General features: G+C 47.0%; 1 protein-coding gene and 1 long non-coding RNA gene across 5 annotated transcripts in view; one reads left to right on the forward strand and one right to left on the reverse strand.

Moving 5' to 3' along the window:
- Nucleotides 1-6,818: 6,818 nt before the first annotated feature.
- Nucleotides 6,819-12,132, reverse strand: LOC121087649. 4 transcript variants are annotated; one of them, XR_005827691.1, is made up of 4 exons: nt 12,013-12,132; nt 10,973-11,208; nt 8,587-9,742; nt 6,819-7,197 (listed from the first exon to the last, which is right to left on the reverse strand). It is a non-coding gene; the product is annotated as an uncharacterized LOC121087649 (long non-coding RNA). The 4 variants fall into 4 exon arrangements; XR_005827692.1 differs by lacking the exon at nt 12,013-12,132 and adding an exon at nt 11,626-11,777; XR_005827689.1 differs by lacking the exon at nt 12,013-12,132 and having other exon boundaries at nt 10,973-11,507.
- A 156-nt stretch (nt 12,133-12,288) lies between these two features.
- ACVR2B (activin A receptor type 2B) overlaps nt 12,289-25,788 on the forward strand; it is a 108,158-nt gene continuing 94,658 nt past the window's right edge. The window contains exon 1 of the mRNA XM_040592223.1: nt 12,289-12,694. Within this exon, the coding sequence (XP_040448157.1) occupies nt 12,643-12,694 (52 nt within the window). The 5' untranslated portion in view covers nt 12,289-12,642. The remainder of the gene's footprint in view (nt 12,695-25,788) is intronic.

Here is a 25,788-nt window from a genome sequence, read left to right on the forward strand (position 1 = left end):
TCCCAAAGCAGCCCTGCATCCCTGGGGATCCCATGAAGGTTCACGATGGGGGTGCAGGTGCTCCCTTACAACGGGGATAAATTCAAAAGATCACCTTAGCTGGGGCTGAGCAAAGAATGCGGTGGATATTTAACACAGAAAAGTTCCTTTTAAATTACTTTAAAGGGCTGTGGCTAGTTGAAAGGCAGATTCGCATCTGCCCACGGTGATTCATCCCTACGGTGTCCCCAGGCATGACATATTGCACGGTTTGGGACACAGGACTGCTTCCTTACACACACCTCCTGTGACATTTCAGGAAGGATGGCAACTACTGAGATCATTATTTAATTACCCATACTATATCCAGAAACACAATGCGATCTGATGCTCTTGGTCTGTTGTTTCAGACACTGCCAGTGGGGCCGGCCCTGCACGGGCATGTTGAGCTGAATCCAGAGCAGCCTCACCTCCCTCTGCTGCAGCTAATTAGAAGGTGCTTCCAGTGGGTGAGATCCTGGAGAAGAGGTTTGGCCACGGCAAACTGTCATCTCCAGCCAGATCCAAATCCACACCCCCCAGCAACTACAGAAGTGTGTTTTCTACGCTGCACAGACCGCATTTATTAATATTGGTGTGTCTTCAGCTTTTTCTTCCTTCATTTCCCTCTACATAGTTTTATTTTTCCCCGTCAATAAGAATGATTTTATTCTTCTTAATTAGATTTTTTTTTTTTAGGTTTCCCATAGTAATTAATGCACTTTTCTTCTGCAGTATAACCTATTATAGTAGTTAAAATATTAAATCATGACTGCTGCCAGATCTAAGGGACCAAGAAACATAGGTTTTTCAATAGCCACTTTGTCTTCATTTTTTGAATTAGTTTGCAGCCTACTTTACATTTTTGGGTAAGTAGTAAGATTTGTTGATTTCAATGAAGAATGATATAAAAATAAATTGCATTGTACTTTTAATTACATAGTCTTAATTTTTGTGGTGACACTCCAGGCTCTCATATAATGTTGTTTAATGTTTATGTCTCTTTATTGATTTGATAATTTAAATACAGTATGTCGTTCAATTTGCAAACTTCCACATTCATTGTTGGGGTGCTGTGCTCATTAAGGAATGAGGGGAATTCTGTCTTTTCCCCCATCTCTTTCATGCACACGCAGGCACGTATGTGCCTTGTTTGCTTTTTCTTAGGCACCAAATCCCAGCTAAAGAGATGCTTTTCTTCTCCACTGCACTGAGACTGTGATCCTCCCCATGTTCAACATTTTGAATCAGGGGGCTTGGTGTGAAATGGGCTGCTGATCCAGGGAGCCCTCTTTTTGGGACTTCTTGGAGGTGGCTGAAGATAGTGGTGGGTAGGTCAAGAGGCACCGCCGGACATGCTAGCCTTGGTGGGCTCTTTCATTACCTGGGAAGTCGAACACCCTCCAGCCCTGAGAATGGTTTGAGTTCACCCATGCCCTGTAGAGGACATGGTGGAAGCAGTCCTTGCAAAAGTCCACAGAAACCACAGGATGAGCCCAGTTAGATCTCCTTTGCTTTAGGGTGAGGATGATGTCCTTACTGCTTTCCCGATGCCATTTAGAAACAGCTATGAGAATGCAACCAACCAACGGCAAACCCTCAAACCTTCCTTTCTCCATCAACACCGTCTCCAACCATCTTTTCCACTCAACTCAGCTCTCTCAGAGAGGAGCCATGGACATTGCTCCATCCTACCCCAGACAGTGTCAGCCACTTGGCTAAATCTCATCTTGATGGACTGGTTCTTAAGATGTTTGTCTTTTAGTTTTGAGCTCCAGACATACTTTAGAGTTTCTAGAAGTTAAGCAAAATTAAAACTTTTATTTCAAAAATCCATCACCATAAAACTGTTTTCCCCTCCTCTTCATTAATGATTTACTTTCTGTGGAACAAATGCACCAACTGAGGACAGAATCATTATTAAAATCTCAGTTAACAACACAATATTACTTTGGTCCTTTCATTTCCTCCACTATTATAAAATTCAAGATTCATTTCATCTATTAATATTAGCAATCTATTTTTTTTTTTTAATTTTGACCAGGCACAAATTAAAGGGGGAATGATATTATGGAACCGGCGCTAGAACTTATTCCTTTTTCTTGTAAAATCTATTTTTTCCCTTCCATCAGCTCTTTCTTTGCAACTAATATTGGCTTCTTTTGCATTGATATTCCCAGTGACTTCATTTGATGCCTGGCATTACTCCCGTGGCAGTCATTTGGAAGGGGCCAACAGACTTCCTTGGAAGGTGGTTAAATTAAGAGTCTGTGAAGAGCCGAAGGGTGGCCCACGGGTTTGGGAGCAAGGGAGCTGGGTTCTGGTCCTAGCCCTGCCATAAAATTGCTCTCTGACCATGTGCAAGTAATTTAATTTCTCTGTACTGATGTTTCCATAGGTTTAAAATAGGAACAAGAGTGTTTGCTGCCCATCACTCAAGTCTCCTAGCAAATAAAACATGATGTAGAAGAGCTAACTGAGGAAGAAGGCACAGATCCTTCTCTCAAGAAATCTGTGTCCTAGGGTAGCCACAGAGTGAGGACAGGGGCAGAACAGACACGCACTTTTATTTTTCTGAGAGCTCACAAATTGCTCCTGTTCCCTTTATAACAGATCATTGTCAGTGGGTTCTAATGAGATTTCCTTGTGCCTCTCTAACACTACACAGAACTGAGATTTCTTTGCAGTATTTCACATGTAAAAGCTCCGCTCATGTGCAGTATTTCCTTGTCAAAGGCTGGATTTTTAATGCTCTAGAGTAACTAACTTCTGCAGCTTAGGCACACCTGTTTCTTAGCTTGCTTCTGTACCCCTACAATCCTAGGAGCTGCACATCAGCTAAATATGCTTGTGATCGCTTTTGCAATCTCCGTGATTGCAAACAGGGAATTGATACTGTGGCAGGTCTTCCCAAACACTGAAGCGCTGAATTCCATCGATTTCAGTGGCAACCGGAGGAAATAGGAAAAGAAAGCTGGATAAAGCCTTCTGAGAGGCCCCCAGCACAATCAACAATACCTCAACGATTCCTGCATGATCTTTGCCTAACACCTTCCTGCAGTGACAATTCCACAACAGCCTGTGGGAATATCCCTGTGCAGAACTATCCATAGCACTAGGAAAGTTTTTCCTGCTCTTTTATCTACGTCTTTCCTGCTGGAGCTGAAGCCCATTACTCGCCCTACTTGCAGAAGGTACAAGGACCACCACGCCTCTTTGCACCAGCCTTGCATGTATTTGGCAACTCATTTTGTCCCAGCTTGGTCCCCTCTTCAGACCCCACACTGCTCACAGCCCATCCTCAAAGGCACGCTTTCAACACCCTCCCATCATTCTTTTTGCACCTCTTTGGGCTTTTCCCAGCTGAGCTGTATCTTTCCTGAGGTGTGGAAATTGTTCTTGAGCCAAGACCCTGCCGCCGCCAAGTTGAACAGAAAGGTTGTCCCATGCCTTCTGCAGCGTGCCCCTCTGAACAGGCACCCCGTGCTGGGTTTTTGCAGCACTGGATTTCTGCTGCACTCGCAAGCATCACAGCCTCGGATCTTTTTCTGCACGGCAGCAGCCTGGCCAATTGTTCTTCATCTTGTATTTGAGAAATTGATTTTAACTCCCCTGCCAGAGAGTGCAACATTTTAATTACTTCTGTGGATAAAGCCCGTTGTTCCCATTCTGATCAGGACTTAAGAGATAAGTAAAGCAAAGCCTATCAGAGATCTGCAGAAGCTTGAGCTGGAACCCAGGCCACCGGAATACCCCCAACCAGTACCTCTGCCATATGTCCTTCACCATTCTCATCCCTGTCCCATGCCATCCTTGGGTTTTTTTTTTTAATTCTTTTCCCTCCATTATTGAATTCTTTTCAAATCTGGTTAGTAGCCACTTGCAAACATTTAAACTATTGCAGGTGAATAATTAAGGGTCTGTGCACTATCCCACAGCACGGATAGGCCACACAGAAAGGGAAACAGGCTGGTTACTTGCTGATTATTGATAATTTCCCTGCTGCCAGATCCTGCTTTTCAGCACAAGTAAGTGGCATTTGGTGGCAAAAATAAAGGACAAGATCAGTGGCCTTTGGGAGCAAGAGAAGGTTGGGTGGATATGGGGCCAGGAAAGTCAAGACATGAAGTGCAGCATTCCTGCCAAAGTGTCCAATTTAGGGGACACCAAGGTAGCTATGAATAGATAAAAACTTGAGTCTGGCTATGAAAATATTTCTGTCTCGTTCTTCTGAAATCAATGGAGAGGCTCTGCCCATCCAGGAGCCCACAATACCCTGGCACCACAGCCTGCAGGCCTGGCTGCTCTCACTTGTGAATAGATCTGTCACTGACAATATGCCAAAATGTCCAAGAATTGAATGCCGGGGAACGCCGGGAAGGAAAGCAGGTCCCTCTCACAGGCATGACCGGCTGCAGCAGGACTCACCTGCATCTGTATTGGCAATGTGTCACTCCTGTCTCTCTACAAAATAGATGGACCAGTAGTTGGATTCCTAACAGAACAGTTTTTATACTTTGCACTTTTTATGACATGTGGTGTGTCCTACGCTATGAAGCTAAGGAGGCTGAGAAAAGGCATCAGGGCAGCTAGGCAAGAAGCAGTTGATAGGAGGTTGTACGACCAAGGTGGAAGGTCATGAAAGCCAGAAATTGCCTGGATGAGTCCACCAGAGAGCCCTTCAGCATTCCAACAACGTGCAGTGTAACTGGGAGGGCTGAGCCAAGAGAAGACCCCTGGAGCTGAGAAGCACATGCCAGAGATGGTCGTATGGGGAGCCCAGGACTTCAGCACGGGAATTCAGCCCCTGAGATACGGCTAAGCAGCCCAAGGGATGGAGTGAGGGTCATGCTGTGCAGCCAGAAATATGAGGAAGGGACAAATGAGTCGGTCTGTTTTGGCCCTGGCAGGTTGAAGAGAGACGATTTTCCAACAGGTAAAAGCTGGAGCAGACAGAAAAGGAGCAATCTGTCCCACACGTGCTCAGTACGGACCAAACTGCAGCAGGAAAGGCTGAGGATACCCAGGAGGGAAAATGTTCTGCATGTGAAGCTCATGATGCCCTGAGAGCCTGGAGCACTGTGCAGGGCCCAGCACTGCAGGAAGAGGTTGCATGAGTATTTCCCAGGAATGACACAGGTTGAATGAACACTGCCAAAGGGAGGAGGATGGACTGGATGACACCAAAAGATCCCTTCCAACACTAGCTCCCAGCTTGCACGCTGCCAGCTGCCAGTGTGTGGGACATGTTTCCTTCAGGTGATCTACATCAGCATTTCCCCACAATGAGCAGCAGAGGCAGACAACTCATAGTGTAAAAAAACCCTCTGGTCCCAATAAAGACAAAAGGAAAACCACCTTGCTAGTGATGTCCAATTCATTACTCAGCACCACATAACACAATAATATTGCACTTTAAAGCTTAGCGCGTCTGCCTTGCTCTATTTATACTGTGGTCTGGAGTGTTTATCACCTCCCGCTAATGGCAGTAGAGTATTTGCCACAAAAACTTAATTATTTGCCTTCTCTGAGAGGGTATTTTTCCTGATTAAAGCCTTCCTGAGAGCAAGGCAGGAAGCACTCAGCCCCACCGGGCATTCTTATACCCTAACCACTGAAATCTGGGACAATGGCCAATAATCTGGGACAAACTCTAAAAATACACCCAACCACTCCAGGACATATTTTATGGGTCCCTCCACACATGCCTTGAGTGCGTCAGGAGGCACAAGGCCACAGGTAAGAGCAGTGAACCCTGTACACGCCGCGCTGCAGCCCAGCTGGCCGCAGGGCGGATGCACAGGCTCTTCTTAGGCACAGGCACTGCAGGGACACAGCACCTCCATAGGAACCTTCCCATTGTTAATGCTTAATTACAACCGGTTTGAAACCTTCCAAGTCTAGCTTTTTAAATAAAATACTGGAATTTAAAATATGTTCTTCTGCCAACCAAACATCTGGGGAGGGAGGGAGGTGAGGGAGCTGGAGAGGTGACAAGCCTTGGCTCGAAGCTGCTGTGGCCACCATGTACACTTTAAAACACCAGCACTGCATCTTCAGGTCAAACACGGACAGCTGAAGACAACGTGGGTAAACAACTACTGCCTTCTTTTACAGATGATGGTAACTCAAATGGATGGGGTTAGGGAGCAGTCTATGGGCACTGACTGGAGATGGTGTTCTCTGCAGATTCAAGGGCTGTTGTACCCCCAGGCCCTTTCTGAGGCGCTGGAAAACCTCATGGGATCTGCTGGCAGCCACCCAAAAGACTGCAGCACTTCAGGCTGCCCTAGCCTGGTCCGGCACAGGGGAGGTGTAACACCCTGCCCCTCGCCTGCCAACCCCAGCCGCTGTCAGCAATGCCGGCTGCTGCGCACAGCAGGCGGGCAGGTGTTTTTTCACCCTTCTCCTTGTCCATCTCACTTAGACGCTTTGTAGATCTGCTCTGTGCAAGCAAAACAATCTGATGATGGGACCCATATTTATTTACTTTGAGCATTGAATGGAAGGAGGACAGAGTGCTTTATGGGCATGGAGCAAGAGATTAATAGATTGCCATTACTGGAGGCTGTCACAGTCACCAGGATTGTCGCCATGAAGCTATTCTGGTGTTGCTACCACCAGTTTTGGAGCACATTTTCCTGACAGACATCCAGGCAATCTTAAACGTTTCAAGCAGAAGAGATTTTGCTGCTGTGGCACTTGGTAATCTCTTTGAAAGGTTAAGTACCACCAGCTGGTAGAAACATCTTGCACCAAATTTAAGATACATTGATTTCCACTCACTGCAACACGCACTCTTGGAAGTTAGAGAGATATTTATTTTTTTTATTAGCTAAGCATCACCAATGCTGTATTTGTATATTACAGGGAAATTGAGGGAGAGCTTGAAAACAGGTCATTAAAATGAATGTCTAAAGTTTGGTCCTGTAGTCCACTTACATAAATATTGTGCTGTTCCACTCCTGGCCACTGGCTTTTCCAACAGCTGGAGCATTTGTACCTGAGGTTCAGGGAAGTCCCTCTGCAAGCTGCGGGAGGAGCAGCACAGCTTGGTGCTTCAGGGGAGTTTGAATGCTGGTTTCTCATCACTAAAAAGCATAGTAGCACTCAAGGGCGTAAGACAAAGCCAGCGGCCACAGTAACCTTAAGTAGCGTGAATCTCAGTGAAGAAAATACCTGAAAGGAACATCAAACATCAGGCAGACCTTTAACGCTATGTCCTGGGTTAAAAAAAAAAGTAGAAAATGTGGTCCTTTACCAATTAAGCATATATCATCATTGAATTAGTCATATGACATCCATCATGCTCCTTGTCTAAGCACAGATGTCTCCAACTCGAGTGTGGACGTGCTCTGGTACCCATTGAGCTGGCATGACCTGGCGGTATGGATTAGAGCCTGGATTCTCCTTTTTTGGGGACGGGTAACATGCTGATGGTACAGCTACTGTCCAGCACCAACCATCCTTCAGAGCCTTCTTGCAATTAAGTTCCCTGCCCAATAGGCCAGACAAGTTCTCCCAGATTTAAAGGGAAATAATCATATGACGACTCTGCTAGTTATAGCAGTAAAAAATAACAAGCTATGGCCCAGAAGTCCTAACAAAATCCACAGGAAAGTAAAGCGATGCTAAAGATCTAACCTGAGCAAAGCTTTGGCACACGGCTCTGACACCGGCTGACACATACCAGTTGCTGGTATTTACTCTTTAATCCAAATACAACTGAAAACCAAGGGAAAAGTTCCAGTTCTGGAGAATGGCAAAAGTGCTGGTTTATGGGCATCTTGGTAACATCCCTTTGCTTTGAATACTCCCCCCTCCTAATCTGTCAACATCTGACGCCCTGCTCTTTAGTCTGGAGCTAATAAAAGCTATCAAAAAATATCGTTTAGGGCCCGTTCTGTCTGCCGTATCACTCGCTATTTTTACTGGCTACACTGAAGCCAGACCGCAAAGGGCAAATTTGTCAACGTGGGTGGGCTTTTTTGGTGCGAAAACCAAGGGCTCGTACAGACAGTAGCAAAGACCATCTGCATCCACGTCTGGAAGTTCAGAAGGCTCTAATTTAAAGCTGCTTTCAAATATAGAAATTCCAGCGAAGTTAATTGTAGCTGCATCATGGAGAGGTGACAGCAGTGAGTCCTTAGAAAGCTGGGGAAGATTTAAATCTGTCTCAGGTCTGTTCCTGTTAAGAGTTAGGCAAAGCCACTGGGAGCAGTGTCAGGCTAATACTGGATATAAATCCTACTAGGAAATTCTGCAGGTGGGGTGCTGGCTGAACAGCAACAGCATTTCTTGAAAATAAGGATCAAGTTCTTTAGCAAAAGCACCTTTTCTCCACGTGAAGAACTGTGCAACATCTTTTTATTTTTATATTAATTGGCCTGTGCTTTTAAAAGCTTCCTAATTCTGCTCACAACCGAGAACTTAGCTTACCGTTATATTAAGAAACTGCTTCATAGTGTGGGTTGGTTATTACCGGGAAGTGCTTAATTACAATAAAATGCGTAGTTAAAGTGACAATTTATTTACTCAAGGTTATGAATATAAATTGGTTTTTCTTACCCATGCGTTTTGAAACGGGAAGGTAGAGGCTGGGATCCCAGGAGTTCCTTTAGGCTGAGTGATTTCCTACAAGCAGCTTTAGGGACCGGTAGGGAAACTGCAGCCTGCAAACCAGCTTGCTGTCTTGGGGCCGCAGTGCACGTTCCTCACCTGTTGCAAGTAATGCAAGTTCTGCTTAAGAAGGCTGGAAACGGGTCCCTTTAATTGCACCAGAGCTCCGTAACCTGCAACAAACCGAGGCCGAGCTGCAAAATAAATCCATTAGTGAATATCTGAAGAGATAAAGGAAATGTTGGGCCCCCTTCCCCCAGTATTTTCCATGTTTTATAACACCTGTCAGTATAAATTTCCATTCGCTGAAGAAATTGCATTTCACGAGAGCTACAATAGGATTTTAAGATAAATGACATGCGAGCACTGCAGTTTTGTACAGGCTTAAGTGATCCAAGTATCTTTATCACATGCGGGGTATCAAAATACATGAATTTGACTTGTTACAACAGTCACACGAGAAAGATTGAGTGTCATATGAGACCGCAAAGCATAAAACCATCTTAGCTAAAATTTATTTTAGTGCAGGAGGTTTTTCTAACTGTTAAGTATAATTATTTAAAAATGGTCTGAGCCGTGCAGCTCAGACAACTGGAAACAGAAAGAAGCTCTTGAAAACGCTGCTTGTGAGGGCACTTCTTGCAAGCAGTGCTTGCTATTAACATTTGCTACCTTCGTTCATTGCTATTTCCAAAATTCTTGGAGGCTGACAAAGTTTTTAAGTGTCATATTGCTAAGGCTGTAACATTATCTCCAGTGACAACACTCACTCCTGGGCTTTTATGTTGCAAGTAGAGAAAACATTTTAGCTTTTCAGCAGGGTAAACATCTGCCTGTGAAACAATGTAAGCAAGACGGACTGCAATTTAATAAATGAAAATTCAAGGTATCGTTTATCTCTGGGCGAAAATCACCCTGGGTCCAGCTCCCTGTGGGTTTCTGTTTGCAGCACTGCCTGCACCGTGAAGCAGCACGCTGTCCAAGTGCAAAAGGCCACACCATGCCTGTCTTACTGGGTGGCTTCAGGACAACATCCGAAGCGCTCTGGGCCCGTTTCCTCAAAAGCGATGACAGCCCTGTGATAAACGTGCTGCCAGGTCCCTGCCTGTAAAGCATGAAGTCAGGTACTGTCAAACGGGGCTTTTCATAGCGCAGCGATTAAAAATAGGAACAACGTTGGCCAGGGAGCGTTTCAGCCTGGGCAGGGACACAGCCCCAGCGATGGCCACCGTTAGCCATGCTGCCTGCTCCCGGGGGTAATATTTTCTTGGTATGAACTAAATGTCTTGTTTCAGCTACTGATGGGGACGCCGGTACACTGAAACACTGTGGTCATATTTTATCCCCCCATATATTTCTCTGTACTTCAGCCACTCGGTAGCTGTTTAAGAATTTATTCCTTGAATGAAATAAGAAGAAATATTGATGCCTTATTTGCTTTTGAATGAAGGAAGCAGCCTTATACAAAATGTTGACCCATTATTTGTCCCTTGAGGCTTCACATCCTGAGCTGCTGTGGCCCATGGCCAGGTGTCACCAGCAAGTGACACTTCCTTCTCCTTCCATCACTGTGCTGCACTCCCTTTTGCACCCTCATGGACTTCTCTGTGACTTGTCCCACCAGCATGCAGTGACAAAATCAGTCCTGGCTGTCACCAGATTAAACAAAAACAAACCAACCCTACTTCTGAGCGCTTGTTTCTGGATAAATAGGGATCATCCCCAACCCCCACCTTTGACAGACACGTCTCCTCAGCGCCCACCCTTGGTTTGACTAGCTGGATGACAATACCCACCATGCTGCTTCTGTGCTACAGACCTGCCCAGCATTAGCTCTTTGTGGGCTTGTTTTTGCTGCTTTTTGCTCCAAAAATTTTTTTCCTGAGCTTTTTATTGTAGCTTTACCCATTGCATTGCCCATCGGTGTGCGCGTTAGCTGCAGCTTTCCCCCCAAGAGTACCATGTTTAAAGTCGCAACCGCTATATTCCCGCCAGTGTGTTCCTTACAGCAAACGTATGAATGAGCTATGATACCATGAATGATACTATTAATCAGTTTATTGCAACTGCACCTAGGAATCCCATTCACAGTTAAGACCTTGTTACACAAGTGCTACACGTATATAAAAGAAGTCTCCAGCTTCAAAGAGGTTACAAGCCCTTATAAAAGCCACCTGAAGTTTCCTGTGAACCTCTTACCGTAAAAAAAATAATATATGTATTTATTCTGGGAAAAAAAATACTGCTCAAACTTTTAGAAGAATGATTCCTATTTAGTCTTATCTCCCTCCAGAGTTAAAAAAGCAAATTATTTTAGTAATGTTTTCAGCCTTACCCCCACTGGGCAGACGGCAGGGAGCTGAGCTGGGGCTCAGCACCCTGTGCAGCTCGGCTGTGCCACGGCCCCTTCTCCCGCTGGACCTCGCAGACCCAAATCGTGGGGAACGACCCAACTCCGGCACCTTCCCCTCCGCCTCCTTCCCCTCCAGATTGCTCCGGTGCTCCCTAACGCCGTGCTATTTAGCGATCATCATTAAAATAAATTGCGGAGAGCGTTCCATTCCTGTAATCCTGGCAATAGAGAAAACCTCGTTAACACGGAAAGTGACGGCGGAGGTGTCCCCTCAGCCCCGGGCACTGCCCCCGAGCAACAGCTCCTGCCACCCCTGGGGGTCAGGGCACTATTCTGGGTGCAGGGTCCCCGAGGCAGCCCCCCCCGCCTGGAGCAGCTGGAGACCGGCTCTTTTTTCTGCCAAGGACACGGTTTATTCCGACGCCCCGGGAGGGTCACGCCGCTAGCTCCTCCGGCCAGGCGGCGGGTGCGGGGGGTTCCCGGCGGCCGCCCCCTTCCCCCGGGGGTCGCCCCGCGCCCCCTCCCGCCCCCCACGCCGCAGGCTCCCCGCGGGGCGCGGCCTGACGGACAGCGCCGCTGCCCACTCAGCGGCCGCGGAGCCCCCGCGCGCCCCGCCCCCTCCAGCCGCTTTGTACCGAACATCCGGGTTTCCCCCGCTGGCTCCGCGCTGGCTTCTCCCTTTTTTTAGAAGCCATTTTGGACTCGGTTCAGGTTTTTTTAATTATTAAAAAAAACCCAAACCAACAACAAACCACGCGCGCGCACAAAAACCCCAACCTCCCCTTCTCCCCCCCCCCCTTTTTTTTTAATTTATTTTTTCCGCTTTGTGTTGTTTGTTTGTTTTTATTCCCCTCCCCGGTAGATGGCAATTCCCGACCCAGCCCCTGCTCCCGCCGCCCCCTCGCCCCGCGATGCCGCGGCCCCCCGCCGCCGGCCCGCCGCCAGTCCCCCGCCCCGCTGCGCGCCCCCTCCGCGGGCTCTTGCCTGGCGCCCCGCAGCCGCGCTGGGTGCGGGGTCCGTACCCTCGCCAAGTTTCGCTGCGGCCGCCGCCGCCCCGGGAGCTGCCGGCGCCGGGAGCGCGTGTGCGTTGCGCTGGGGAGCGCGGGGTGTGCGCGCGTGTGTGTTTGGGGGGGGGGGGGGGGGGGAAGCTGCGCGTGCATTGCACGGGGCTGCGCGTGCATTGCGGGGAAGGGGGGGGGGGGGCGGGCTGATTGTGCGCGCACGCGGGCGTGTGCGCTCGCCCCTGCTGCTGGGGGAGCCGGAGGGGCTGGGTTGGGAGGAGGAGGAGGAGGAGGAGGAGGAGGGGGAGTCGGTGTGTGGTGCACGCCGCGCTCCCAGCACAAAAGCCCAGGGAAAGAAACTCTTGGAAAGCTCGGAGCAAACGCCGGGGCCAGGCAGGAGCAGGTCGAACCGTCCGGGGCTGTTCCTCTCCACTGGATACCTTTTGCAACTGCGGAGGAATTAAATCCGATTTATTTTTTTTTTTTCAGGATTTTTTTCTTCTTTTTTCTTTTTAAGAGAGAGAGAGAGGGCAGAGCCTCGCTTCTCCCCCCTTCTTTCACTCTCTCTCGATCTTTTTATTTTTATTTTTGTTTCCCTTGGGGACAGAGGGGCACACGAGGAAAGGGGAAAAAAAAAAAAAGTAAAGGAATATGATTGCTTCGTGGCTGACTTTCGCCTTGCTTTGTGGAACTTTCTGTGCAGGTAAGTGCATTTCGGCGTGTTTACCTCCCGCTCGGGCTTACGGTCGCCTCTTCAAATGCAGAATTGAATGGGCCGTGCAATTATACTTGCAGCCACCCTCCAAACCAGCGCAGAGCAACCAGCGAGCCTACAAACTGGGGAATAACCCCACCGCTGCGAGCTGCTTCGTTTGCTTTATTATTATTATTTTGCTTTTTACCCCCTCACCCCCGTTTTCTCCCTGCTCGCAGGACGAGCCTTCCCGTGCTGCTTTTTGTTCCCTTCAGGCAGCCTGTGGGAATTAATGGCAATGTAAACACGGCGCGATATCGAGGAAACTTTACAAAAATGGGCATTTACTTCTGGGCGGGTGCTGCGGGAGTGGGGTGGGGGGATTGCTGAGGGGGGGAGAGAAGTTGGGAGCAGCGGGAGGAGACCTGGGGGTTGCTCCGAACATGGTGCGGAGCCGCGCAGGTAGTGGCCATGTGTGCTCTCAGCTCCTGGCGGGCTGTGGATCCCGGGGGGTGGAGGGGACCCCTTCCACCCCGAGAGGGACCCCCGCGGTTCCCCCCCCCCAGCCCCTCCGGGACGCCGTGGCCCCGTCGGGGTCTGACCGTTAGCAGGAAAGGAGCCGTTCGGGGCTGGCTGGCGCTGCGGGGAGCCGGGAGAAAGTTGAGAAAAAAGGGGGTGTGCGGGGTGGGGGAGGGGGTCTGGGGGAGCATCCCCCGGGAGATGGCTTTTGTGGCGGGGGTGTGTTTGTGTTTTCTGTGGTCTTCATGCCGTTTATATCACGGAACGGGGCTGGCCCCCAAACTTCAGCCGCAGCCTGCGGGTGCGCGTTTGGCCGGGGGAACCGGGGGGGAAGTTACCCGGGAGCCCGGGCACGGCCGGGGGCACCGGGCAGCGCTGCGTGGGAGGGGGCTCGCCGTGGGGTGCCCCATCCCGCAGCCCTCGGGGTGCGTGTCAGAGCTCCTGTGCCCCTCTGCAGCACTGAAAACGCGGGCACGCTCGAAATCCCCACGCTCCGCACTTTCCCTCCTTGTTTTTCTTTTTTAATTAATATTATCTCCCCCCCCCCCCTTCCTTTTTATTATTGCTGGGTGTACGGGGCGGCAGCGGTGTTGCCCCCCCGCTCGCTTGGTCACCAAGACCCCCTTGACTCCCCCCTGCGGGGGGCTAAGCCCGCCGCCCCGGCGCTGGGCTGTAACTTGTTACGTTCCCTCCATTTCCCAGCTCGGGGAAGGGGGGAGGACGGCCCGGGGGGGGGGGGGGGGGGGCGCGTTGTTGTAGCCGCGGAGCTTCCCGGGGGCAGGGTGTGGGAGGCAGCGATGCTGCAGCCGAGCCCGTTCCCCGCCCGGCGATGGGCAGCCCGGGGAGTCCCCGTCGGCTCGGCCATCGCGGCTTCATTGTATTGCAAAGCGGGGGGAAGGGGGGGGGGGCGGGGGGGTTCCCCGCGGGGGTGTGTGTCCCCCCGCCCCGGGGAAGGGGCTGCCCGGTGGGGGGAGCGGGCGGCGGAGCCGGCCCCGGGGCGCTCCTGCAGCCGGGCTTCCTTTGTTCCGAGTGCCCATTAAATATGCACTGCCACCGCCTGCCTTTGGCATCATCAACAGTGCCATCGCTTCGTTATTTTTATTATTTTTTAAGTCACACCGCAAGCGTGAGGCCGGGTCGCGGGAGGGGGTGGGGGGCGGCGATGAAAGGGGAGCGGGCAATAAGAAACGATAATTAAAAAAAAGAAATTGATGGTGAGCAAAGCCAGCTTAGGCTTTTTGATCTGATGGCTGGGACACTTGTACGCAGCTTTGTTTCCACGTGTTGGGAAGGGGGTTGTGCGGGCTTGTATTTATATAGCAGTGCTGAGGGGGAGCAGGTATTTTGGAAGGAGGGTGGGGGGGTGGTGTGTGTCTGGGGCTCTGTATGTGCCGTCAACATTCGTGGTGCTCGGCGTTGCTATCATCACAACAGCTCTCTTGGCTGGAAAATTCTATTATGTGCATAAAGGAGATTTATGGTCAATGTATTTTCTTTCCATCTATCTTGGAATCCTTTTATCTCGGGTGATTCAATAAAAGAGATGGCTTCCGGGGGTTTTGGTTTTTGTTTTGGGGATGGGGTTGGCTTGGTGGTGGGTTGGTATTGTTTTTTAACCCGATCCTATGGCTGTGTGCATATAGTGGCAGAAATCTAAGTTGGAGGAAAAAAGCAATTGCTTTACAAAAAAAAAAAACAAAACCAAAAACCAAACACTGAAAGCTTGTTAAACGTATCATGTTATGGAAAGGATAATCTGATAGGGCATACCTATGCTGACTTACACCCCCCCCCCCCCCCCCCCCCCGCCCCCATTAATACAATAAACGCCAGAAAATTAATATAATTCTGCTTATTTGGAAGGGTCCTCTTGAATCATTCAATCAGTGCGTTAGGAATTCTGTAAATCCCTCCCTCTCCTTTAAAGCCTTTCTGGCGATATTTATGAGTATTTATCAATGTGATCTTCATTGTCCAGTTTTTCCTAAAGCTGTTCAGTCCAAACCAATAAAGAAAACAACCTCAAATACCCAAAGTTGCAGTGTGTTGCTGGGATTCATAGCACTGGGCTTTGCTTGAAGTATGTCTTTTGTGTGTGTACATGTTAGGACTCTGCGAAAGTGGTGGGCTTTTCAAAAATCGCTTGACCTCCATTGTTGATGCTTCTCATCGCTACCTTGGCTGGCTGTAACAAAGCGAGCACAGGCTGCTATTCTTTAAAAAAAAAAAATCTGTTATGCTTAATTTTTGGAATACTGAGGATTCATTGAGGAAAACATTATGTTCATTTTTAGCCCTTTGTTTGCAAATTTTCTTCAGGCCAAATGTTCAGAAATCATGTTTTAATCTATGAGCTTTAGAAAATACAGAAGGTGTAAAAGGATTTGTCTTGCAGAATGCATTGCTAACACGTTTTCCCGAGCCATTACATTACTTTTATTTTGGTGCAAGTTTAAGTAATGCCATGCAGCAATGAGCTGTGCTGCAAATGGGTCTGGTCTCCTCTTTCACCGTCTTGTATTTATCCTCTTGTGCTTGAGAAAGGGAATAAAACTGGCTTCATTAGCTTGCTAATTAAACACAATGAAGTGCATGGCCCAAGGTTAATGGCAATGGCCTTTAAAAACACAAAACTCTTGAACAGGTGTTTGGGATATATATTTTTTTAATCTGTCATCAAATCTAGATAATTATACCGCTGAGATCACCATTGTCACAGTTCTGTGGAGAAGAAAATGCTATGTTAGAGGTGCAAGTGCACAGTGTATTATTTTTAGTGGCATTATTTATAAACACCTCTCCAGGTCCTGCACAGCCTGTGGTTTAACTCCGCTCTTCTCCCCCTGCTCCATTTCCAAGCATCTTCTGCATCTTCCCTCTGGTCTATGCTTTTGTGGCTTGGGCAGGGTTAAAACTTCAGTCTCCCCGGGCTGGAGTGAGGGTCTAACCTGAGCCTGGGTAGTTAACTGAAGTATTTAAACACTGAGATTTCTGCCAGTTCTTGTGCCTTTGAGCAGCCCGTCCAGGCTGTAAGGCTCCTGCTTGCTTGATGAGATAGTAAGAAGCAGCCAATTAAAGCGGAGGTCTCTTAACTCCCCGTATTCGAGCTGTCACCAGCCTCCTGTCCACTCTGGTCTCCATCAGCTAAAACATGCTTGTCAGGTTTTTTGTGCTTTATGTGACGCAACAGTTGTAGACCTCCCCTGCTGCCACTGAATAGATGGTAGAGAAGAAAGAAACAGGCCAGCCTCACTTTTTTTCCTTCCTTTTTTTTTTTTTTTTTTTGTTTTGTTTTTGTTCTCTCCTTTCTCACCATTTCCCCCCCCACCCCCGCTCCCCACCATGCAGGCACTCCTTGCTTTGCAGATCAACTTGGAGGGGTTTCCTGGCTGTACTGGTTTTAGGAAGCAGGGTGGGCACACAGGTTGAGAAGGAAGAGGGGGTGGCTTTTGGAGTGTTGGTAACAGGATGGCTGGACCAGCCTGGGAATCCTGCTGCTGTGATTTGCGTCATGCCTGTCTGCATGGTGGGTTCCTCTGCAGAAGTATTGCAGGTATAAAAGGAACCAAGGGATGTTTATCTTGATAAATTAAGAGAGAAGGAGGTGGATGGAAGAGATAGTTTGAGGCTGGGCACTTACTTGTGTGCTCTGTCTGCATGGTCCCTGTTCCTAGAAAGCCAGGACACCTTTAAATTAAATATCCATTAGTTATCAAAGTTACTCCACTTTTAGGCCTTGCAGTGGAAGGTGTTTTGGCTGTCATGTTTCAAAGCCTACTGTTAGAAGCATTTCTAAAATTTAATGTTAATAGTAGGTGACCATGTGGAGCTGCACTAGAATAGTCAGAATTTAATGTGATTTTACTAGTGCTGCATCTTTCAAGCCCCATAAAATACAACACTGTTCTACCAAACACACCCAGGATGGTTATTTCGAGCTTAATGTAGTAGCTGTAGTCTAAAAGTTGCAGAAGCAACTTGATGACCCCCCTGTTTCTGGCTGTGTGGCCGAAGCAAGGTGATGCTGGACGCCCCTTCTGCCGGCAGCACTGCACCCAGCGCCGGGGGCACAGCTGGCTTCTCACCACGCCACCCACCCCTCACCTGGAAACCTGTGTACCCAGCCCCATCAGCCACGGCTGAAGAAGCGTTGCTGTCCTTTGGGATGGCTGAAGGCAGGGAGACAACTCGGGTGAGTTCAGTTGGAGTCTAGACCCAAGAGAGAGCGCTTGTGGGGTCTTACCTTCAGTTTTGGCAACTGGAGAACTGCTTATGCACTGAAAAAGTTGCAAAGGCAACTCTGGTGAAGTCAGGGTTGGCTGGTACCTGCCTCAGAGTTGGTCGTCTCTTGCTGCCACGTTTTTTGACACCACTCCTTTGACACAGCGTTTTCCAGGTTCCCAGGTCAGATGCGGGCAGCGTGGTGCTGTGCCTTGGCACTACCGCGGTACCCTGCGGTACCCCGGCTCCGGCGCTCTCCCTGTAACAAAACATTGTGGGAAGTTGGGAAATGGGAACTGCAGACCGTAATCTCTGCTTTAAAAAGGTGTTGTCTTTCCCTTTTATCCCTCCTTGGCCTTTGATTTTAAAACTAGCAGGGGGGTGTGATTTTCTTGCCTGGCCAATAGCACTGCCTGGATCTGAATTATTCAGTGTAGCACTTGGCATTCTGCACCCTGTTCCCACTTAAGCTCTTTTTCGCCTGTTCCTTCATGTGGAGATTTTCACATCAGTGAAATTGGATGTGTTTAAGAGAGGTGTTTGTGGCCGCAGCATTCACCAGTGTAAGCTCTCCTCTCTCCTGCCTTTCCCCTCTATTAACCATTGAGGGTCAACTAATGTCTAATCTCTTTGCTTCATTATTACTTCATTCTGGAATAATTTTGTATCTCTTTAGTCATTTGTTCCTCTAAGGTGTATCAAAAAAATATAAATCACACCCATCTTCCTTGTAAGTTTTCTTGGAACTACTGAAGTCAGAGGGGCAGAGAAGTAAATTAAAGATGAAATGCTCTGCCTGCATTTTGCAGACCCAGCACATTTTATGCTTAGATTTGAATATAACCGTTGGTCTTTTTCACCAATTTCATGTTCTTTTCTCTCTGTCATCTTTCTCCCTTACTACGGTATAGCTTTGATTCAAACTAAAAGTTAAGAGCGGCAATTGTCAGTGTACACTGTAAAATAATAACATGCTTCCCTCTAGCACGCAAGTGCCTCTTACTCTGCCAGTATTTGAGTCCTGTAGCTCTGATTGTGTTATTGCATGTGGCATTGGTCCATCATGCTACTTAAGAAAAATACGTTACTGCTGTCTAGGTGCCTTGAAAAATGTTGTGGTTCTTTTGCAAAATGCTGTTTGTGTAGAGAAAAAGACCCTGTCCCAAAAGCACTAAGCAGAGGGGCCAAGCGCCAGAAAATGGGGCTGTCTGCAAGTGCTCCCTGCTACATCGTGAAGTGGCTCACCCAAGGTCACACCAAATATTTTGTACCTATACTAAAAAAGTAAGCTGTATGGGGAAGTGTTGCTGTATTGGCTAAAATCAAGCTTTAACCTGGTAGTGTGTTCTGGCCACCTTATGGGATTTTTGTTATTATTATTGTTGCGTTATTCTTTTTTTTTTTTTTTTTTTTTTCCCCCTTTTGGTGACTTTGGAGGTGGTTGGTGTGGTTTTGCTTTTAGAGAAGATCCTTTTCTCTTACATTGGGTTGCCTGTGAGCAGGGGCTGGCTCATGCACACAGGTTTGTATATTTAAATATAAAAGAGACACAGCGGAAGGAGCGAGCCTGTTTGTGCTCAGCTGGAGGAAGATGCGAATTAGGTGTTTCTCATTAATAATTCTGCAATTTCCAGCTTGGTGTGCCATTTCATCGCAGATTCGGTTTCGGATCTTAGGGGAGCTGTGCAGGCAGGAGGCTGCTGGGAGGAGGGCACAGGGCTAGGTGCAGGCAGGGTGCCTGGTGGTGGGTGCTGGCCAGGGGGCAGCCAGGACTTGAAGAACCATTTTTTGGCTCCTCGATGGGTTTGGGAAGGAGGGGTGTGTTGGGGAGCTGAAACGAACCTGTTAAAATGTTTGCACCAGAGCTGTTAGAAGTAAAACTTGTATTGGTGGACGTTTGCATCCTGTTGCTATAGTGCAGGATTTATGGGATGCAATTTACAAGGTGTTCCCACCTCTTCTATGGTGGGAGTGACTTCTCCGAGATCTTGGGAGTCAGTGGCAGGGCAAGAATGCTGCTCCCCATCCTCTTGGGTCCGTGGCTGGGCTTTGACTGCCACATTACCCTTTTTTGTCTGCCTGGAATTAAATTTTCTGGGAAAAATGGAATGTCCTGATAACTTTAGGAAACCAGAGGAATCATTTTGTTTTCTTTCTCCTGTCTCAGTCTCATACTAATAGATCCGTACAGAAGTTCTCCTCCTCTATTTAAAGATAATAAAACGCATTCACAAAAAGATGCAGCACTTTACAGTTTGAGCTACATTAATTTTCATCTAAGTGGATACTCATGCAGATTAGACCTGGGTTTTGAACTCTACTTTTCATGTCTAATATGCACCCTTGTGTGATGAGGGAAGAAGAAAAAGGGGCTCATGGGAGCAGAGGGGGTGTGTTAAACCTCCTCCAGTAAAGCTGGAAATGGAATGTATTGATGTCAGTTTTATGGAGATATAAACAAAAACTGGGAGAGATGAGAGTGTCTCTGGCACTTTCCAGACCAATGCAAAAATCTCAGGCCTGTACTGAATGAGCCCCAAACCACAGCTGCAAAAGTTGTCATTTTAAGAAGTCTGCGCGGGCTGATGCTGCCCTGTAGTGTTTTAGGTGCTGTGACTGTCTCTACCTTCTTTTTAAATTTTATTTTATTTAAAGATTTTCCCATTATAGAACTTGTTTTCTAACTGGTAGCAGAAGTTTAAATTTTCTATCTGGTGCCCGTAGTGCTAATGTAATGCTTCTTCCTAATTTATTGCTCAGAGGTGTGAGATTATAAGCCTTTGAGTGGATGAGAGGGATAAAGTTAGCTCCATTTGTGCCTGATCTATCAAATGGTCAATCTAGGCAGCTAACCCTTCTTTCCTCTGACATTATCTATTTGAAAAGCCCTGTGTAATGTGTGCAACTTTTTAAATTTGGCTTTTAGGAATACTGTATTTATACATAATTCACCTCTGCAGGCAGTTTGGAATTCCTGGGGAAGGAGGAATGTAACCGTGGTCTGAAGTGAAGAAATGTTCGATCAAGCTTTCTCTTTTTGGTGACTTCTCAAAAGCATTTCATAAGATGAGGGTATTTCAGGCTTTTTAAGGCCTCTTTGTGCCGTTCTCATGTTTTGCAGTCTCTGGCTTGCTTCTGCAGACTTGTGGCTGTTGTCAGAGTTTGGCTGAGCTGTCTGCAAACTCACCCTTCCAGTCACTCCGTTTGCCATCAATGCTTTTATTTTTCTGGGAAAGGAGGACATTTAAACTTTGCGCAGTCGGTGTTCAGTCCTTTTTCTGAGGCAGCAAGCTGAGCTTTACACTCTTGAAGTTGTTGGGAGGCTATGGTGCTGGTCTTGGAAGAGCCTGTGAAGTTGGTAGGCACTCAGGCGTGCATAGGCATTTGCTTTGCTTCAGACCTGTACGCTACCAGGTGGATTTGCAGAAGCCTCTGTGCTCAGCAGAGAGAAAATATGGTTGACTTGAGATGCGGTTGCTCAGCGAAGTGCAGCTTTGTGGTTGTCTTGGTGGTAGCCAAGGGTAAACTTGCCAGGACCAGGGCTACTGTGTGGACTGCGTGGCTCACTTGTTTCTCCAAGTCTTTAATTTTCTTTCCCCAGTATGATAACTGAAACACAGCAGGATTTGTATTGCCACTTTAGTTCCTGAGAGTAATTAATGGGTTAAGAATGCTAATTTCCCTATATATGTGCAGGCTGAGAAATTCGGTTGTCCTTGGTTTTCATGGTGGGAGTATCCCCTTACAGCTCAGTGGCTATTGAGTAGCTCTCGGGTGCACAGAAGTTTGAACTTGGAATCCTTTGCTTTCACATGCACCCACAACTTACCAGGCACTTTTATTTTTGTAAGAGAGTCTCTGCTAAAGCATATTCCTATGCCTGGGGCAAGGCTTTTTCCCAGATACCTATTGCAGTTGCACTGACTAAGGCTCAGCTCACCTGCTGGGTTCCTGAAAAGCCAGTTTGGGGTGGTGGCGGTAGGTGACATACCTGAAACTATTCCCTGCTGTGAAACTCCTGTTTATGTAGGAAGCCTGGGATGCACGCGAGATAAAGCTTAGCACAACCCAAAGGAGAGGAGGAGGATGGTGCATTTGATGCTTGGCGCTGCCTTGCCAGGATGCTGCCTTTGCCCGCTGACAGGCGTGGTGTACAGGTACGAGTGCCCGACTCTGGTGATAATACCGGAGCTGTAGCCTCTCCAGCTGGAATGCTGCACGTGGACCCTTGGGTAGGGATGCTTTCATGGGGTATGCCCTGCCGCAGAGAGAGCAGCCTCATCCATGCTCCTTGGCTTCCTTTGAAACATTTCAAAGACAAATGCTCTTAAAAAAACCAACACAAAACAAACAAGAAGAAAACCTTAACCCCAAAACTCGTGGAGATGAGCTGATCGCTGTTTTACTGTCTCGCTGTTTAGTCCCTTCCTCAGGCTCCTGGAGCATCTTTTTTTAAGTGAAAGCCTGAAGCAGGGCCTGTAGAAAGGGCAGGCTCAGTGTGCTTCAGCATAGCAAGAAATTCCCCTGTAGATTTTAGTCACCTTTTAGAGACTGAAGCAAAGTGCTGGCCCTCCGTTCTCCGTTTCCAGGTTTCTTTACACAGGCGATAAAGGAAAGCAAAGCCTGATGGAGTGTTTCTGGTACGCGCGCTTGCTGTTGCTGGGCAGTTCCCCTTGTGGGTGCAGCTTGGTGGCATAAAGCTCATTCAGCCTGAATTTTGAAGGTGGTGGATGCAAAAAGAAAAAAAAAAAAAAAGGGAAACAAACAAAAAACCCCAACCCCAAGCTATTGAATGTACCATTCCTGCAAGTGCACGTCCCCGTGGCTGTCGCCTGTTTGCATCGGGAGAGGGTTTGGCTTGATGCGCCTGTTCCTAGGGGGTATTTTAACATTTATATTGTACCTGAGATAACTGCGGAAGTGTTTTACAGATAATTTTTATGGCTATAGATAATTTTCCATAGATAGCTTCTGCTATCGTCTAATAGGACAGCGTTAGCGCTGCTAAAAGCAAACATGAGAAACCTTTTTTTCTTTTTTTTTATTGGTAATAGAATTTCCTTTCCCATGCAATCCTGTACAGATTGGCTATTTATTATGTAAATAACAGCTAAAACAAGCCCTTCCAAGGTAACCATAAGCCCCAAAGGTAAATGAGATCACTCCTACCCTTTTAGATAAGTGAGATGCAAGTGTATCTGGCTGTGTAGCTGTGTCTATAGGCTCCTTCTCAATGAATTGCTGATGAAAGAAGAAACCCCGAGTGAGGGACGCGCGTTCTTGCAGCCTGCGCTCCAGGATCGCCCGGTTGCTGTCCCTGATGCTTTTTGTGCACGGGAATGATTTCAAACCAGCTAACGTGCAAAACTTTGAAGTGTGGTATGGCAAGATAAAGTCGGCTAAAAATAGGTCTGAATATGAAAACCAGGCGAAAATTCAGAGGGGGGGCGGGGAGCAGAGGGTCGTTTTACAGGCATTGTTGCTAGAGTTTCAGGGTCCCGAGAAGGGAAGATGAATGTCTTTCTGTTATAGTAACAGCTGCTCTCTGTCCATCGGGATCTAGTGTTTGCCGATCCAACTCATAATAATTAAACAAAAGAGTTATTTCATAGCAGCCTCGGTGGAGGATTATGTTGGAATTTTATCTTTCTCCATTTAGACTTTTCTTTGTCTATTAAAGAAAAATACAAAGTTAACCTCTCACCTGGACTGGGTCTTGCCTCTTGTCAGATCCAGCTAATTACTGCTGGGAGGGAAGCTAGCTGTTAACCGGGCGTTCACAGTGTTATATATATATATATAAAATCAACAAATCTCCAGGTTTCCCTAATGCACTTGTCCTTAAAGAGCTCTTCAGGGGTTTTGTGTCCTGAATGCCCGAGGGGTTGGGTGACTCTGTGGGCTGTTAGTAGCTCCCTAGTATGGCCATGTAACGCAACATGCCAATTTCTTTTCTTCTTGTTTTTTAGTTTTGTGGGTGTTTTGAGTTGTTTGGTCTTTTTCCTATTTTGAGACCTAACAGCTAGTGTGAACAAGCAAACGGCTCTGAAGGAGTCCCAGATGGCAAGTGTAGCAGCATTTTGGGGATGGATCTGTGTTGCGGGACTTTTTTCCCATGTAGTTACCTCTGCAAAAGCCCCTGGTATGAGTCAGTCTCGGTGGAGTCACAGAGGTCCAGAGCAAGGCACAGCTTGGTTACTCGGTACCTTCCCGTGTATCTAGACACAACTTTTAAGACAATTTGGATTTACCTCTGTACTCCTGAATAAAACAGTCCGTGGCCAAGTGGCATGGCACAGCACAACGGGTGCTATGCCCTTCAGATCTCCTCCCACCCAAGCAGTATGGCCACATTCCAGCCCTGTCCCTGTCCTGTCCCATTCTCCGGGCATGGGCTGGGAGAGGCACTGGCCAGAGCTGTGTTGCTCATTCCTCCTCTTTGCAAATCTCCCTTACCATTTTCTGTCATCTGCCTCTGTCCCTGCAGAGGGTTTCCAGAAGATTGCACCTAGAAATAGCTGGATTGTAACTTTTTTTTTCCATCACAGTGGCACAGCTTTTTTTTTTATTTTTTTAAATACACTGAAGCTATCGCTCCTTGAAGATCACAGGCTTGAATTTATCCGGTGCTGAAGCACCACGAGAAGCTACCTGAAGCCCAGGGCTCCCATCTCAGCATCCTTTCCCAAGTCTTAATGGGATACATGCCTCCATGTAGCTGCTTTTTAAACCCTGCCAGTTAATTTAATACCTTTTACCCTTCTCTGAAGGAGAGAGAAGGCCCATTTGGATGGTAAGGTTAAAACCTGAGCTGCGCTATGTTTATATTAATAATTTCCACTGGTGAAATATGGATCTGAGACTTTCCTCATTCATTTAAACCTCATAGTTAATAGGCAACAGTGGAAATGTACCACATACATGATTATTGCAGTGACCTGATTTCACATGCATTTCTGATCTAACTTCTGCTTCAAAAAAAAAAAAAAATGTATAAAATTGATTTTGGGAGCCCTGGGAAGGAGAAGGAAACCATTTATTTCAACCCCCAAATTCCTTTGAGCTGTAGAAACATTGTCAAAGTAATTGTAGCCTTTTCAATTTTTTTCTGTGTAGATTTCTTTCTGTGTAGTCTCAGAAAAACTGTGCTCTGTTGATGGATGTCACTGTTTTTTTACTTGTGACAAATATCTCCCAAGGTATTGTTTGAGTGATGTAAAATTGGTTCATGTGTAAAATTCTAGCTTTTCATGAATACTTTATCATGGATATGTGTATGCCAGCTTCTTCTGGATTAAGGTGTTATACCTTTAGTGGTTTGCTGCGGGATATCATCTTAATCATTTTTGCTGTAATTTAATAATCTTAATTAAAACTGCATTGAATTGCGGAAAGTAATTTGGGTCTGGAGAGCACTGGGTTTTGTATTTGTATATATTTTTTTTTTGTCTTGTTAGAAGATGGTAATGGTCTTGGCAAGATTCTGCTAAAAATTACTGCAGTGTACAAAAACTCATGTTGCCAAGTTAGTACATTATTTCTCCAGCTAATTGTGGCCTGGAAGGGTATAATATAAAAGGTCATCTTTGTTAGTGAACTGCAGGCTTCTCCTGTGAGACAGAAATCCATGTCCTTATCAAGGATGAAATCTTGGCTCCTTGGTTACACAATTGAGCTTTGCTATAATTTGGACATCATTAGGCTCTTTATTAAAGCAGCGGATCACTCTAATCAATTTTGGTGCTTTGCTTTCTTAAATGTACTTCTGTATGCGCATTTGTGTTCCAGCTTCCCTTTCTTTTCCGGCTCCGTGAACCCTGTGTAGGGGAAGGGTCTGAAGATGAGGTAGAATTAGAAGTTGTTGGTTTTTCCTTTTTGGGCTGTTTTTTGCCTAGAATGTCCTATTTGCAACAGTGATTTTGAGAGCTGGGATGTTTGACCTTCTCTGCTCATCTTCTTGTGTTGAGAAGAATCAGGAGACCGTTCTGGAAGGAGCAGCTGCTCGTTTTGGTTTGTGCTGTTAAACTTCAACAAAACAAAACAAAAAAACAAACAACCCCCCCTCTCCACAAAACCTCATGAAACCAAAATGTAATTTGAAGAGTGGTTGGCGTTACTTTTCTCTTTTTTCAGACCCAAACAAAAGGGTTTACATTTTGCAGGGTGGCAAAGGGGAGAAAAACCCAACCCCAAACAGATTTCTGTTTGTGGCACATGGTCATGGTGCAGAATTGTGGGGGAAAGAAAGGTGGGGTTTTGTGCTTTTGCCTCTTTTTTTGTGTTTTGGGGTTTGTTTTCATTAGGATGCTGGCACTCGCAGGAATGTATTTCTGTGGCACTGGCTTGTGCACTGAAAAACGTAG

The sequence above is a fragment of the Falco naumanni genome, chromosome 4 (genome assembly GCF_017639655.2).
Source record: "Falco naumanni isolate bFalNau1 chromosome 4, bFalNau1.pat, whole genome shotgun sequence".
NCBI lineage: Eukaryota > Metazoa > Chordata > Aves > Falconiformes > Falconidae > Falco > Falco naumanni.